This window comes from Verticillium nonalfalfae (genome assembly GCF_003724135.2).
Source record: "Verticillium nonalfalfae strain VnAa140/NRRL 66861 chromosome Unknown scaffold_120, whole genome shotgun sequence".
Classification (NCBI taxonomy): domain Eukaryota; kingdom Fungi; phylum Ascomycota; class Sordariomycetes; order Glomerellales; family Plectosphaerellaceae; genus Verticillium; species Verticillium nonalfalfae.
The window spans coordinates 77547-92561 of record NW_021167345.1 but is presented as its reverse complement, the minus strand read 5'-3'; the positions used below and the strand labels follow the sequence as shown (position 1 = coordinate 92561).

The 15015-nt window shown below is 59.4% G+C and overlaps 4 protein-coding genes across 4 annotated transcripts; 3 read left to right on the top strand and 1 right to left on the bottom strand.

Moving 5' to 3' along the window:
- Nucleotides 1-995: 995 nt before the first annotated feature.
- On the top strand, nucleotides 996-2440 carry D7B24_001169 (uncharacterized protein; the record flags this gene model as incomplete). The annotated part of the gene is made up of 3 exons (XM_028635413.1): nucleotides 996-1803; nucleotides 1866-2109; nucleotides 2176-2440. The coding sequence occupies 3 exons, from the start codon at nucleotides 996-998 to the stop codon at nucleotides 2438-2440; spliced, it is 1317 nt and encodes a 438-aa protein (XP_028492138.1).
- Nucleotides 2441-3160: 720 nt separating this feature from the next.
- Nucleotides 3161-5587, top strand: D7B24_001168 (uncharacterized protein; the record flags this gene model as incomplete). Its single annotated transcript, XM_028635412.1, has 6 exons — nucleotides 3161-3240; nucleotides 3304-3352; nucleotides 3471-3529; nucleotides 3587-4038; nucleotides 4107-5011; nucleotides 5066-5587. 6 exons carry the CDS (start codon nucleotides 3161-3163, stop codon nucleotides 5585-5587), a joined length of 2067 nt encoding a protein of 688 aa, XP_028492137.1.
- Nucleotides 5588-7066: 1479 nt separating this feature from the next.
- On the top strand, nucleotides 7067-9586 carry D7B24_001167 (uncharacterized protein; the record flags this gene model as incomplete). Its single annotated transcript, XM_028635411.1, has 1 exon — nucleotides 7067-9586. One exon carries the CDS (start codon nucleotides 7067-7069, stop codon nucleotides 9584-9586), a length of 2520 nt encoding a protein of 839 aa, XP_028492136.1.
- A 226-nt stretch (nucleotides 9587-9812) lies between these two features.
- D7B24_001166 (uncharacterized protein) lies at nucleotides 9813-12612 on the bottom strand (the record flags this gene model as incomplete). The annotated part of the gene is made up of 7 exons (XM_028635410.1): nucleotides 9813-10353; nucleotides 10412-10653; nucleotides 10724-11143; nucleotides 11200-11513; nucleotides 11571-12192; nucleotides 12439-12462; nucleotides 12562-12612. 7 exons carry the CDS (start codon nucleotides 12610-12612, stop codon nucleotides 9813-9815), a joined length of 2214 nt encoding a protein of 737 aa, XP_028492135.1.
- Between the last annotated feature and the right edge of the window lie 2403 nt (nucleotides 12613-15015).

Genomic DNA, 15015 nt, shown 5'->3' with positions numbered 1-15015 from the left:
CGGGACTCTCCAACCCTGGGCAGGGACGCATCGTGACCACGGGCGGTCCCATACTCAACCCCAAAGAGTTCCGTCGCGCGCCAAGGCCTCCCCCCCAAAATGCGGGAAGCGTAATAGAGTTCATGTCCCATGAGACCGGGTGTCACGATGCGTCGGCTTCGCGGATGTTTGACTCCCGTTCGCCGCCTCGAATCTCTCGGCACCATCATGTTACGTACAATCCGCGCTCCCTTCGGTGCAACGTGGCCGCGTCTGGGACTGTGAGCGGTCACGAGGCCGAACTGCCCGCGTCCTGTGCGTTGCAAGAGTGACGATGACTTGGCAGCGGCGAGTCAAGCATCGATAATGAGGAGGGTGCGGCGGGGGAGGAGAGGAGGGGGACGTTGGGGGGTTGAGACGGACCCCGTTGGCATGCCATGGCGCTTCGTATCTTCTTCATCCCAAAATATCCATGTCGGGTAAGGCACATGTAGAATGCATAGCCACCCGAGATGCTAGTGTATTTAGCAGCCGATCATCGCAACGAAACGACAGCATGTCACTTCCGAATCGTCATGGTCTAGATTGTCCATCATCATAGCAAGAACCAAAAAAGAGCCAGATAACGTTTCGAGATGCAAATGGACACTTCAGAGGCCCAGGAAACTGATACACGTGATCGGACATCGGCCGGTCACCCACCCGATGTCGGAACGTCGATGCTTTCGAAAAGGCGGGGGATCGAGGGGGCCGAGTTTGTCTCTAGATAAGCCACCATGCCGCTCGTGGCATGGCACGGACGTATTCACAGGCCTAAATTGGACCGACCTCCTCCCACGCCCCCCCTCTGCGGTATCACGGCGGTATCAGCAAACTCATCGGGCATCGCAAGTCAGTGAGGACCCTTTGGCATACATCATTTCGCGTCATTCGTGTTGCGCTTTCTTGCATCTACTCCAGTTCTTTGTTGCCCCTGCATTTTGTTTTCCCCCTCCCACCCTCTCCCAAGGATCAGCATGGCCGCGAACACGGCGTCCTATCTCATCGTTGGGGCTGGTGTGTTCGGGGTATCGACGGCCTATCATCTCATCCAGAAATACCCCGACGCAACGGTGACCCTGGTCGACAGGGATGCCTATGATGCGGAGGAGCGTGTGGCGGCGTCCTGGGACTGGAACAAGGTCGTGCGCGCCGACTACGACGACTTCACCTACTGCCAGCTGGCCCTGGAGGCGCAGGACATTTTCAAGACGGATCCGCTGTGGAAGCCCTTTTTCCACCGGACGGGCGTGTACTGGAACTGCCGCAGCGACTATGCGCAGAACGTCATTGACCACCACCGCAGGCTCGGGCGCAAGGACGACATCATCGCGCTGCCGGTCGCGGAGGCGCGCAAGCTGTACAACGGCATCTTTGAGGACGCCAACTACGACGGCGTCACGGAGGTGCTCGTGAACAGGGCGAGCGGCTGGGCGGCGGCCGGCGATTGCCTGCGGGCGGTGACCCGCAAGGCCATCGAGCTCGGCGTCAGGTACGTTGCTGCCGAGACGGTGGCTCTGCAGCTGGGCCCCGACGGCGTCTGCACGGGCATCGTCACGGCATCGGGACAGGTGCTCGGCGCTGCGCATGTGATTCTGTGCACGGGGGCCTACACGCCCAAGCTGTTGGAGTTGAGCGCTGCGAGGAGCGGTGTGACGAGTCTCCGCGCCGGTGACCGTATCCTGGCTGCTGGCATCACGACAGGCATGGCGCAGCTCGACGAGCGAGAGTATAAGACATACGTGGACATGCCCGTCGGCTTTCAGGGGTATACTGCTCAGCATGGTAAGAACGAACGCACCGCGTCAGGAACGATGTGCTCACGCCGCTGACCGTCATCCAAAAAGGCAAACCATTTGTTGGCAGTCTTCCTCCTACCAAAGACAGAGAGCTCAAGTGGTGGGGACTCAAGATCTTCGCCAACACGCACGAAGTGGTTCCTGGTCGGCACGTGTCGGCACCTCCCGCAGCCCGAGACTATTCCCAGTGGAAAGTCTCGAAGCGGCTGAAGGAAGATGTGGCCGATGCGCGGAACCTGTGGTATGGCGAGAAGAGCAAATCCTGGAACATGACCAAGCACCGGATCTGCTGGTAAGACGTCCCCCCCCCTACCCAAGGAAAGGAAACGCCAGGTCGGCGTGCTGAACTGTTGGGCAGGGATGCATTCACTACGAGCTCCGATTTCATCATCTCACCCCACGCTGCAGCCAAGGGCTTGTACGTTGCGACCTGCGGTTCGTTCCATGGGTTTAAGTTCTTCCCCGTGCTTGGCAAGTACATTGTGCAGATGCTCGAGGACTCGCTCTCCCCTGACTTGAAGGAGAGGTGGGCGTGGGACCGGGAACGGCCTGATTCGTCAGACAACTGCGAGTATCCCAATGCGGAGATGAGTGAGCTTGTCGATCCCGTAGCGAGGTTGTAATGAACCTTACTCGCTCTGCATGCATTGCGTTCTCCTGGGAGGGGAGGATGAGGGAAGGGGAGGATGAGGGAAGGGGGGGGTGAGCGTGGGGAGCAGATGTGCCTTCAAATCATGACAGCAGCGACATGGCATTTGCCCTGGAATGGTGCCTTTGTCTTTGTCTTCTATGGGCCAGGTACGTACCTATGATAGAGGAGAAATACGGAACGGGCAAGCATTTGAAAGGAGCAACTTATACGGTTTAGGTCCATGTCCTTCGTTTCTCTGAGTTGTCTGAGAAAGGAGGGGGATGGGCACGTGACGTAACGCGGGCGTAAGTCTATAGATACCTCCCTAGGTACCTAGGCACCTATCTAGGCACCTAGGCACGTACCTAGGCACCTAGGCACGTACCTAGGCACCTAGAAGGTAGGTGGTACTGCGTGGCCAATGAACCCCGCGATAGTAGCGAACAGCACCACGGGTGTCTTATCGGTGCCAACTGCAGCAGGCACTACAGGCACTGCAGGCATCGTAGGGGAGGCACTGCGGGCATTGCGGGGTCGTGGCGGGAGCGTTACTGCCTTGGGCCCAGCGTAACCTCCCTGGGGCAAGGTCGGCGTCGGTACCGACCCTTTCGTCCTAGTCTTACTTAACAAGGACATGTCCTTCCCCCTCCATCTCTCGGCATCCCCCCCCAGCGTTCAACCAAGACCTTCACCTTGGGAGGGATCCTTCGTCATGTCGCCCGAGAGAGGCACCGCGCCTGCTGCTGCTCCTCGAGGTAAACGGCGGTCCTATCATGCCTGTCTCAATTGCCGGTCAGTGGTCTCTGATTCCACCTGTTCGCCGTCGCGGTGCCGAGCTGACTGCCCCCTCCTCAGGCGCAAGAAGACCCGGTGTCCGGGCGAGAAGCCGTCATGCTCAAGTTGCGTTCGCCTGAGCCAGGCCTGCTCTTACCCCCCTAACAAGCCATCGCCCGGTGGACGCTCGGTACTGATCTCCCGCTGCCCCAACTCCTTATCGTGACCCCCGGCTGACAGCTGCACAGGATGAGAGGCTGCAGAGCCTCGAAGAGAAGCTGGATCTTCTCCTCAGCGGAGGAGCCCTGTACTGACCACCAACCCAAAAGCCAACGCGTTTGAAGCGGTCTGACCCGGCTCACAGGGCGAAGCATCCGAGGTACCAGGGCCAACAACAAGCAAACGAGGACGGAAGCACGTCGCCGCCCGAGGAGTCCTTCTCCGTCTCGCCGCCGCCGCGAGACGCCGCCAACTTCCCGACAACGAATCCATTTCCCACCATGTTCGACCCGGACCTGGCCAACCTGCGGCCAGGGCGATCCGACATGGCCAACGGCATCAACCTCTATTTCAAGTTCTGTCACAGGCAGCCCATCTGGTGTTTTGAGCGTGACGAGGTTTCGGATTATGGCTCTCTGCCGGAGGAGCTCGCCTGCAGCATCCTGGCTGTGACGTCGCGCTTCTCTCAGAAATGCGACCATCTCCACCTCTACGGCAACAACGCAAAGACGCTGATCATGCTGCGCATCGCCAATGGGTCTGTCGATTTGACGACCATCGAAAGCCTCTGTCTTTTGTCCTATGCTGCATTTATAGGTATCTTTCTCTGCCCTCCCCCTTTTTTACGGACCTCTCCTTGAAGGGCGACCACTGACAACGACCAGACGGGAACGTTCATCTTGGGCAGTTTCACCTGGGTCTTGCATTCCAACTTTGTAGATCTGCCATGCTGGATACGGAGTCGGTATACCTGGTTCGAGACGCCATCACGGAGCGAAAGAAGCGGTTGTTTTGGAGCCTTCAGCTTCTTGAACAGTCCTACGGCCGACAAGATGGCCTTTTGAGCGTCCCGACGGATATTTGGCAGCCGGCGTTTCACTCCACGGGCGAGAAGCAAAAAGAACCCAAGTCGAAGGTTCCGCCATTACCAAAAGACGAACTCGGAACCACGAGGCCCAGCGAGCCGGGCATCTGGAACACCAGCGTCCACCTAGGCTGGGTCTGGAGCCAGGTCAGAAAATACGTGTCCGACTGCTCCCACAACATTCTGCAGGAGCCCTGGCGACACGATTCGACCTATGCCAAGGTTCTGTCCGACTTTATGGAGACGGAGAACAGGATCCCCATGTGTCATCGATACGACTCAGTCAAGTTTTATGAGCGCAAGGTCGAGGAGCTCAAGATGAACCGCGACTATTGGGCGCCGTGGCTGAAGGAACAGTTCACGTACCACGTCATTCCCACGGTCCTCAACCATCCCTTTCTCTACATCATTGGAGCGCAGCACAACCCCAACCTAGGCATCCCCAACACCTTTTGGCGACGTTCATCCGAGCAAGCCTTGCTTCACGCCACGTGGATTGTCCGGATGATCGACATGGTAGTCGATAAACAAGTCGCTCTGGTCGACCCGTTCTTCGGGCATGCCGCCGCCATTGCGGCAACAGTGCATCTGTATTACTGCTGCGCGGCGGCGGCCAGGTTGAAGCACAAGTCAAACACAGACTTTGCCAAGTGCAGGAGATTTCTGAAGAGCTTCATCCCTTGTTCCGCTGCCTGCGGCGCCCTCGTACGTTGACGTGGCTCCCGCATCTTCCTCGGTACTGCAACTGACACGACCCAGGACCGTGACCTTGATAGGATGACACGCATCGCAGCTGGGTCGGAAACAATGGATGTCGAAGACTGGATGCCGTCGAGAATTTATCTCAGCGTGCCGTTGATGTGGAGAATTCTACAGTTCAACTCGACGACCGACGCCCAAGGTATCTCAACTTCTGGCCTCCTGGCCGATTCGCTCACAACCGCCCTGCGGCAGGATGAAGACGATGAGAACTCTACACTTGAGATCGTGGTGGCAACATCGCCCGAGATATCCATCAACACGGCCGACGGTGGGCAAGACTCTCCGACCTTATCATTCAAGGCACCGGTCAATCCCGGCCTGCATCCTCCACAGGTGGCGCCCTATGATCCGCCAACCGTGGAGCAGATTGACAGTCTGACTTTCAACACCACGCCGTGGCTGTACGCGGACTCTTCCCAGCTTTTCAGCATTGGAGACATTGGCTACAACCAATCCGAGCCAGGAAATGCGTGGTGGGAGGACGAAAACTTTGACAATATCATGTTCAATCACTTTTAGCGACGGCGTTGGTTCATTTCGATTTGGCTTTGAGATGGCGTTGGGATATAGGGAGCCCCAAAATGTTAATTGTGTGTACGATCAATCTCATCATCATAAAGACTATGAAAACAAGACGTCTCGCCTCCAAGCTGATCCACCAGACGTCGTACCGCAAGGTTTGTATAGCGCCGGCAGTCGACAGGCTATGTCCCAACCGAGCTGGTTGTTCCTTATCGAGACAGTGGTGGCGTGTTGAGACACGTCTACTATCGACTTGTTCTCTCATTGGAAGAAGTTATAACTTCTCAAAGCCCCATCACTGTACGACTCCGATGCTATACTCATTCATTCCTGAGCAGGCTACATAGTCTCGCCAGATATGGTGAGCAGCCATGATGCCTCTGCGCATCACATTCATCAACCGTGCCTCTCCACCCGAGTGCCCCCCTCGTGACCCTCAGCCATGTCCCGTCTCTCGACGCCCCAAGGCCATGTCATGCCTGCCATGTCATGCCTGCCGACTCATACTATCGTGGCCCCAACATGTGCCGGCCGCCGACACCGGCGCGACGGCCATGGCTGACGCATGCCATCAGGTGCGTGAGAAGGACGCCATCGTGATGCACCACGTCGGCGTCTCGCCGCGCCCGATAGGAGAGCCCCACCACGACACACCTCGTCGTTACCGATCCCAGCTGATCCTGATAAGGTCTCGACCGCGAACGCGGGGTACATGGCCAGGGGAGGGGGCTTGCCCGCACCACGAGGACACAGCCGTCGCCTCTGGAAAGGAGGGGGAAAGGGGAGGGGGGAGGTCAGCGGCCGCGACACCCTCCCCAAGACCCCGAGATTGATGCCCGAGTGGAAAGAGGATAGTGTCAGAGCGGCGTTGGCGGCGGCGAAAGGGGGGAGGGGGCGAGGACCACGTCTCCCTGCACCAGCAAGTGAGGCGTAGCTTTGACCGAATCTGGGATACCTGAAGGGGAGCGTGGTGATAGAGAAGACAACCCCCAAAACGTCTCGTTTGTTGTGTGCTTGTTTTGACTTGAGAGGCGGGCGGGGAGGGAAACGGGCGTCGCGGCGCGGGCGAGGCGGCGTGTGAAGCCGATCACATGACCGGAGTCGATGCGATACGAAACGACCTGCCTTTCGACGGCACTCTGGCGCCCGAGCGAAACGATTGCCCCTACCACCACCCCGTGGCCTGGCAATCAGCAACGCGGAGGAGGGCGGCTCTGCTCTCTAGTGCGGTACGCGGATGAAGTCACTGGGCGGAGCGGGTAGAGTTTGATGGCGGGGTTCTCGATGGGATTTGATGATACTCGGATGACTTATAAGTCAAATCCTCATACGTTGAGGAGAGGATGAGAATGATTCTGCTGCCCCCCTTTTCTCTGATGAACCAACAGCCTACCCATCTCTTTCCCAAACCGTAGACACCTGATCCCCCTTTTTGCGATTCTCCCGTTCACGCATCGGACCGCGGCTGACCGGACCATGGCCACCCCGCGCGTCGTCATCATCGGCGCTGGCATCGTCGGCACCAACATTGCCGACGAGCTGGTCGCGCGCGGATGGACCAACATCACCGTCGTCGAGCAGGGCCCGCTGCAGATGCCGGGAGGCTCGACATCGCACGCGCCGGGGCTCGTGTTCCAGACGAACCCGTCCAAGACGTTGACCTCGTTCGCCAGCTACACCGTCGAGAAGCTGCTCTCGATCGGCTGCTTCCACCAGGTCGGCGGCCTGGAGGTGGCCGAGACGCCGGAGAGGCTCGAGGACCTCAAGCGGAAACGTGGTTACGCGTCGTCCTGGGGCATCGAGTCGAGCCTCATCAGCGCCGAGGCCTGCCGCAGGCTGTACCCGCTGCTGAGCGACGATGTCGTCCTCGGCGGTCTGCACATCCCCTCCGACGGGCTGGCTCTGGCCGCCAAGGCTGTGCAGGTTCTCATCGAGCGCACGCGCAAGGCGGGTGTCACGTACCTGGACATGACGCCGGTGACGGGGTTTGAACGAAGCGACGGCCGCGTCACGGGCGTCATCACCAAGAGCGGCGGCACCATTCCGGCCGACATGGTCATCTCGTGCGCCGGCCTCTGGGGCGTCGAAGTCGGCGCCATGGTCGGCCTGCCCATTCCGTTGCAGCCAGTGGCACACCAGTACGCCAAGACGACGGCCGTGCCGGCGCTCCAGGCGAAGAACCCGGCGCCGAACAGCGCGAGCCTGCCCATCCTGCGCCACCAGGATCGCGACCTGTACTACCGCGAGCACGGCGATCACGTGGGCATCGGGTTCTACGGCCACCGTCCACTGCCGGTCGTCGCGGCCTCGCTGGGCGAGACCCGCGCCAACGTCTCCGAGCACGACATGCCGTCGCGCCTCGACTTCACCCCCGAGGATTTTGAGCCCGCCTGGACGCTGAGCCAGACGCTCCTCCCGGCGCTGCGCGACGCGGAGATCGCCCACGGCTTCAACGGCATCATGTCCTTCACGCCCGACGGCGGCCCGCTCATCGGCCGCGCGCCCGCGCTCGAGGGCTTCTTCGTCGCCGAGGCCGTGTGGGTGACGCACTCGGCCGGCGTCGCGCGCGCCGTGGCGCAGCTGCTGACGACGGGCCGCGCCGACGCCGACCTCGCCGACTGCGACCTCGCGCGCTTTGAGCGCGTCCAGCTGACGCCGGCCTACGTCCGCGAGACGGGCCAGCAGAACTTTGTCGAGGTCTACGACATTCTGCACCCGCTGCAGCCGCGCGACGCGCCGCGGAACCTCCGCGTGAGCCCGTTCCACGCACGCCACGAGGATCTCGGCGCCTACTTTCTCGAGGCCGGCGGCTGGGAGCGCCCGCACTGGTTCGAGGCCAACGCGGCGTTGCTGCCGGCGCTGCCGGCGGCGTGGCGCCCGCGGGCGCGCGACGCGTGGGCGGCGCGGTACGACTCGCCCATCACCGCCGTCGAGGCCTGGAAGACGCGGACGGCCGCGGCCATGTACGACCTGACGCCGATCCGGCGGCTCGAGGTCGCGGGCCCCGGCGCCGTCGACCTGCTGCAGAAGCTGACGACGAGCAACGTCGCGAAGGAGGTCGGCAGCGTCACGTTCACGCTGCTCCTCGACGACAAGGCCGGCGTCAAGAGCGACATATTCGTGGCCCGTCTGCAGGACGACAGCTTCCAGCTCGCCGTCAACGGGCCCGTCGACCACGCGTACCTCGCGCGGGCGGCGCGGGCGCAGAGCCGGGCGTCCCCCGAAAAGTACGCACAGGTGCGCGACATCACGGGCGGGACCTGCTGCATCGGGCTCTGGGGCCCGCGCGCGCCGGCCGTGCTGGCGTCCCTGAGCCCGGACGACATGTCCGAAACGGGCCTGCCGCCATACCGCGCCAAGACGGCCACGGTGGCGCAGATCCCCGTGACGGTGATGAACGTGTCGTTTGTTGGCGAGCCCGGCTGCGAGATCCACACGACTGCCGAGCACGGCCAGCGCCTCTGGGATCTGCTGTGGCACGCCGGTCAGGCCCACGGCGTCGTGGCCGCGGGGCGGGCCGCCTTGAACGCGCTGCGGCTCGAGGCTGGATTCCGCAGTTACGGCGCTGATGTCACGACCGAGCACAATCCGCTTGAGGCTGGTCTGGCGCTCGCCGTCGACGCGGACAAGACGGGCTACGTCGGATACGAGGCCCTCAGACGGCTCTCGACTGTGAAGCCATCTCGGCGACTGCGCTGCTTCACTGTCGATGATGGACAATCGGTGGTCCTAGGAAAGGAACCGGTCTATGTTGGCGGGAGAGTGGCCGGCTATGTGACGAATGCGGCTTTTGGGTTTACCGTCAGGAAGCCCATCGCCTATGGCTACCTGCCGATCGAGGTGAACGTCGGGGACGGCGTCGAGATTGAGTATTTTGGGCGTCGAATCAAAGCCACAGTCGTGGCGGAACCTTTGCATCAGCAAGCCACCATCAGGACGGAAATCGGGTTGCAGAGGGACGAACAGGCACAGCCCGTGCTGAGGTCTCGATTATGATTTTCATTACTAGCATGAGTAAGTAAGCACCACGGCAGCCTGTGTCCGACGTAGGCCAGGCACATAATATATAGCTCGGAGTCTTGTGTGTTTTGTTTGAATGAAACAGAATTGAGCGAGGCTTGCTTTGTACACTTCAGCGTCAACAATCGAGACAGTTCAAAATACACTTCTCTGCGTCATGTTTGAGGACGCAAAAGAGACCACTGGCTGGTCGAGGCATCTCTCACGTCGGCCAAGCACCTTCGATCCATTCCAGGGACGGATGCGTGTTCCCCAACTGCAAAAGCAGGTCCTCCTCGCCCAGCGTATTGATGTGGGACATGGGATCGTACCCGTGTGGCTGCCCACCGTAGGCCATGCTCATGTCTCCTCCCGTAAAGATGGGCACAGTCGGCTCAACGCCTCCCATCATGACGTTAGTCTCGTTCCCCATAGGACCAGGGGGCTTCCGGAACATATTCGCCAGTATGTGCATCCCCTCGCCTCGGTCTTGCTGTGGCCGCCCCGGCTTCTGCTGCTGAGGCTGTTGCTGGGCACCCGTCTCAGGCGAGGCGGCCGGGCTCTCCTTTTCCACGAGCGGTCTGCAGAGGGTGACAAACTTCTCGAACAGCCGACAGACACCGGCAATGGCACCATCAATGTGCGAAAAGTCCGTAAGGTTTTGTGTTGTTTCAACGAGGAGTTGGAAGTCTTGTGGGCCCGGAACGTTGACGACGTGACAAAAGAGGATGAAGAAGGGGTATAGAGGGTAGCAGAGTAAGATCCTGATTCATGTCAGCAAGGGGGGGGCTCCCGGAGTGGCCTACAGCGAGAGATGCTAACCATGTTATGGATGCTTTCAAAGTGTCCACTTTGGTCAGCGATTTCGATGTGCGGAGGAGTTCGTTCAGCAACGAAAGAGCCAGTCGAGCATGTCCCATCATCTGGTCAAGGAGACCACCGTCTTCTGAGAGGCCTGGATGTAGTCGAAAGATGGCCGTCATAATCGAGTGATACACAAAATCGGCGCCGATCCATTCGGCAGCAAGATAGGCGTCCTGATCGTTCAGAGGTTTTGACCGGAACTAGATAGTATTAGTGCCCGCGTGCAACAAGGACAATTTTTTGTGCAACGAAAGCACGGCGCACACTCACATGGCGGATCTTCTCACCAATGGGCCACATTTTCTGCTGAAGGCTCTGCACGACATCCATCTGCCGATTGACCTCGGGACGGCGCTGCCTGCCCTTGATGATTTCGTCTTGTACCAGCGCAAACTCGAGATAGACGTCGGGCAATGCAGTGTACGGGCGGGAAGGGTCAAAAGGTGTGACCATGGCCACGTTCAGGTTGATGTCGGGTAAAGCCGAGACACGATTCATGGTGAGAGACAGCGACTTGTCGAACATGAAGCATAGCGTTAGGCAGTACCGCGCGGCAGTTGCTTCTGCGCTGTTCGCGGTCGTAGCCAGGTTGGTGAAATAGCGTCCACCGAGGGCAACACAGACTCGCGATGCTGCCGAGCTTAGGTTCCAGCTCTTCTCCACCCTTCCGGTGTGAATCATGAACATGGTCTAGTCATGTCAGTGCCTGATGCCCCCGGACCAAAAGAAGGCAAGGAAAAACGTACCCCAGATAGCAGCGCCTGGAACAACGAGAGGCTTGGCACGTCGAGTACACCGATGGAATGGACGGCTGCGAGGAGATTCGCCTCGTAGTGTTCTCGCCTTCGAATGAGGTGTTGCTTCATGGCTGGACTAATGGTGCCGGATATTGTTGCGTGGAGGTAAAGCCAGGCGGCGTAGTTGAGATTAACCATGTAGTGTAGTCGAGCGGGACCCTTGGCTGTGCCTTCAATCAGAGCAATTCCTTGCTTCTCAATCGTCTCCCGCGATACCATGTCCAAGATGTAGGACAGCCCGACGCTTTGATGTTGCGCGGGCGCTATTCACGGTCACTTAGTCACCAGCTCTTGGTAGACAGAACAGTGGAGGAACGTACCGTCAAGAATGAAATGCAGAACTTCTGCCGAGGGGTACATGGACTCGTCATCAAGGTCCAGTCCACTGTAGATCTCGGCCTCGGGGTCAATCTGCGGTGTCGTCGTCGAAGGCTGATTTGAGAGGGCGACGGCAGCTTTCAGCACCTCCCGCCTCCCGACATCCATGCCCTTGCCGGCCAGCAGCTCAAACTCCAACATGGTCTGCGCCTGCGTGCCGGCACCATGCGAATGCGCCCTCATAATATCGGGTCTCGGCGTTCTCGCCGGACGGTGCTCGTACTCCTGCTTGAGGAGTCCCTGGCGGAAAGGCTTCCGCGTGCTTACGGTCGGCGAGAAGCCTGACGACTGGGACGCATGGTCCTTACTGCTGGAGGCATCCGGCTGATTCGCATCCCTCGGAGCCTCGACGACGTTAGGCCATGGTGTCTCGCTCTGGCGGTCGCCGTCTGGTCGTGCAAAGGTGGGCACGCCAAGCGTCTTCGCATTGGCGGCGCCGGCGAGCTGGCTCGCATGCCGCACGGCAGCGGCTATCTTGCGTCTGTTGGGTTGGTCAAGGATGTGAGCCGATGAGCAGCAGATAGGGCACGTCGGGTGCCTTGCGATGATGAACTGGATGCCTATCTTGGCAAACGGGGAACGTTACCTCTCATAGTCTGGGTTGCCTCGCCTTTTGGGCCGCGCCCGGATACAAGCGGCTGATAGAGACACGCAGTGTGAGCACGGATCTGATCGGTCGCACTTGATCTGGAAAGCCAGTGTCAGTCTCTCGCAGGCTGATCATTCCGGAGGATCCGTCGACAAGACTGCATCGCGGGGGAGGTGGTGTATTGTTGGTGTTGGTGTTGGTGTTCGCCTCTTGTCACTCACCTTTTTCGCGAAGCACAAGTCGCACTGCATACGCCGGAATCAATCCATCGTCAGCACTCTGTCCCACTCGATCAAGCTGGAAAGGGACCGTTCCCAATGGATGGATGGATGGATGCAACTCACAGCCCGGTTCCGCGGTGCCGGGATCTCAAAGGCCTCTTCGGGTTGGCTCATGTCGTAGAAGCAAGGGCAGGCAGATCAGGTGGTCCGATCAGTCTGATCGGACGGGTGGGCAGCCAGCACAGGCGCCTCCTCACGCTGTCCTCTCTGCCTCTCTCTGCCTCTCTCTGCCTTGTCTCGCTCGCTCACTCTTTGCTTACAGAGCCCTTACCTCACCTCACTGTGGAGGAGTGAATGACCTATCTGACGGTGCGATGCATGCAACAGGTAAAAGGACCAACACGTGGGTGGCCCCCGGAATCCGGAAATCTGGAAAATGGGAGAGGCGTCTCTTGTTCTGGACCTGGTTGGGGAGGGCTTCAGGAGCTTATGAGCAGGGAATTCGGCCGAGTCATAAGCAAATGGCCCACCGTCCCGAGCATTAGTCAGGCGCCGCGCGCATCCAGGTGGTTGCATCCAAGTGCCGCCCTAGCGCGAACCAGCGGCCTCAGCAGGAGCATCCTAGCCTCCAACTGCCCTAGCATCTCCCTCACGCACCTCGACACTCAGCAGCACCTTCCGAGGGCCTGGCAAGCCTGGGTGCTTGAGGGGGCTGCCTGCCTTGCCTGCCTACCTCGTCCGGGCGAGACCAGTGCACCTTCCTCAGCATGTCTGGCACCTGCCAGCCTAGGCACCTTAGCAGCCACCTACCGTGCCCTCTCCAGAGGCAGCAGCATGTCCCGGCCGCCCCTGACAAGCTGCCCAGGAAGGAAAGGGGCAGGGAAGGGAAGGCAAGCACGCAGCTGTCAGCTCCACCGCGACACGCCTGCCTGGGATCAGAGCTTCGGCGTTAGCCCCTGCGGAGGTAGGTACATATGGTACGTGCCTGCCAGCATGTCCGCCACGGGGGATCACGCATCGAGAACCCCGTCATCGTCCCCAACAAGGGAAATAACAAAGAAAATAAAAAGTCAACAATCCGCCACCACGACGGCTTTCTGTCGCTGCGGGAGAAACTCTCGGAGCGCGCCTCGACAAAACCATTCCACGGCTTCGATCAATGGCACACGTCTTACCGCTCTTCCCGCCCTCATCCTTTCCACTATCACAAAGGTGGCGCAAAGCCGCAATCCCACACAGAAAACAAAGACTAATCAATCACTGGCCGGAACAAAATGATCGGCACTAAAACAGCACAGAAACCCACCTGGCAGTCTCGACCCCCTCTTGGAGCATGGGCAACTTTGTGTCTCTCACTCCGGCATACCCTGTCCGCTCTCCAACCCCTTTTCGTCTCGTTGCTTGGCGGTCCCAACGGTCATTTCTCCCAACGTGGCAGTAGGGCGGAGACCAGGGGGGGGGAGAGGGGGCAGACCCAGAGCGGCCAAGTCAAACGTGGCTGTCGATCAGAGTGGACGCAAAGCAGCGGCCCTGAACCGGCAGGTGTTATGGAGTCGGCGTTAGCGAATGCGAATGTTGTAGGCACGATTCACAAACGGCCCTCCTCGATCTGCATCTCGATAACGCAGCAGAGAGCATGGGAAAAGGCCTCCCCGGATGCATTTAGCGTTGGCGTGCGGGTTGACTAGCCCGTCCGGGATCGTGCCCTTGCTTGCAATCGCCGCCAGCGCGCTGCTGAACGGAGGATGCCGTACATGGGTGAGGCGCAGCACGGAGAACGAGCGAGGGAGCATTGCTCTCTGTACAGCCCCTATGGCCGAAATATCCCTTGGCCCATCAAGGACGGTGTCGTTGATGTTCTGACCGCCCTAATGTAGGGGCGTCCGTGATTACGGCCCGTCATGAGATAGAGTTAATCTTGCTTAGAGTCAGGCCGGCCCCCGCGGGAAATCGAGAAGGCACCCGCTGAACACGCTTCTCGATCCCACAAACTGCACCATGAGGGCCATGGCGTTGTGCGGCTGAGCTATACGGGTGTTAAATAGTCGATGGCACGGCCTATGTCTTGGAGGGGCGTAAAACCATCGGGATACGAATCGGAACCGCCGGTAGTCCCTTTCAGCTGGAATACTCCCGGCTCACTCAGAGACACACCGCGGCCAGGTCTACTCCATGTACAGTGAGCTCTGGGATTCCAGAGAAGAGCGCGTTGTCGGATGAACGTGATCCGGAACAATTGATCTACATATATGCAGTGAGTTGTTTTGAGATCCAGTCAGTCAGCCCTTGGGCTTGGGAAACTTCGTCTCATGATTCCATGAGGCAATGAAGTAGAGTGGCCGTCGATCAGCAGAAAACGACAAGAGCTGCATAACAGCAAGGGTCTCTTTATGCCGCGACTGGACGGATTCAAGCGTACATCACAGTCACGCGGATGACGCCACTCCGAATATGTTAAAGATACCGTAGTCAGATCTGTGGCCAGTATTACTCGCGCACATCACGGGGCGGGTGAGCCATGCCCTAAAAGGCAGTTTGCTTGTTAGCAGCTCAACAGGAATGACCTCGATCATTGGC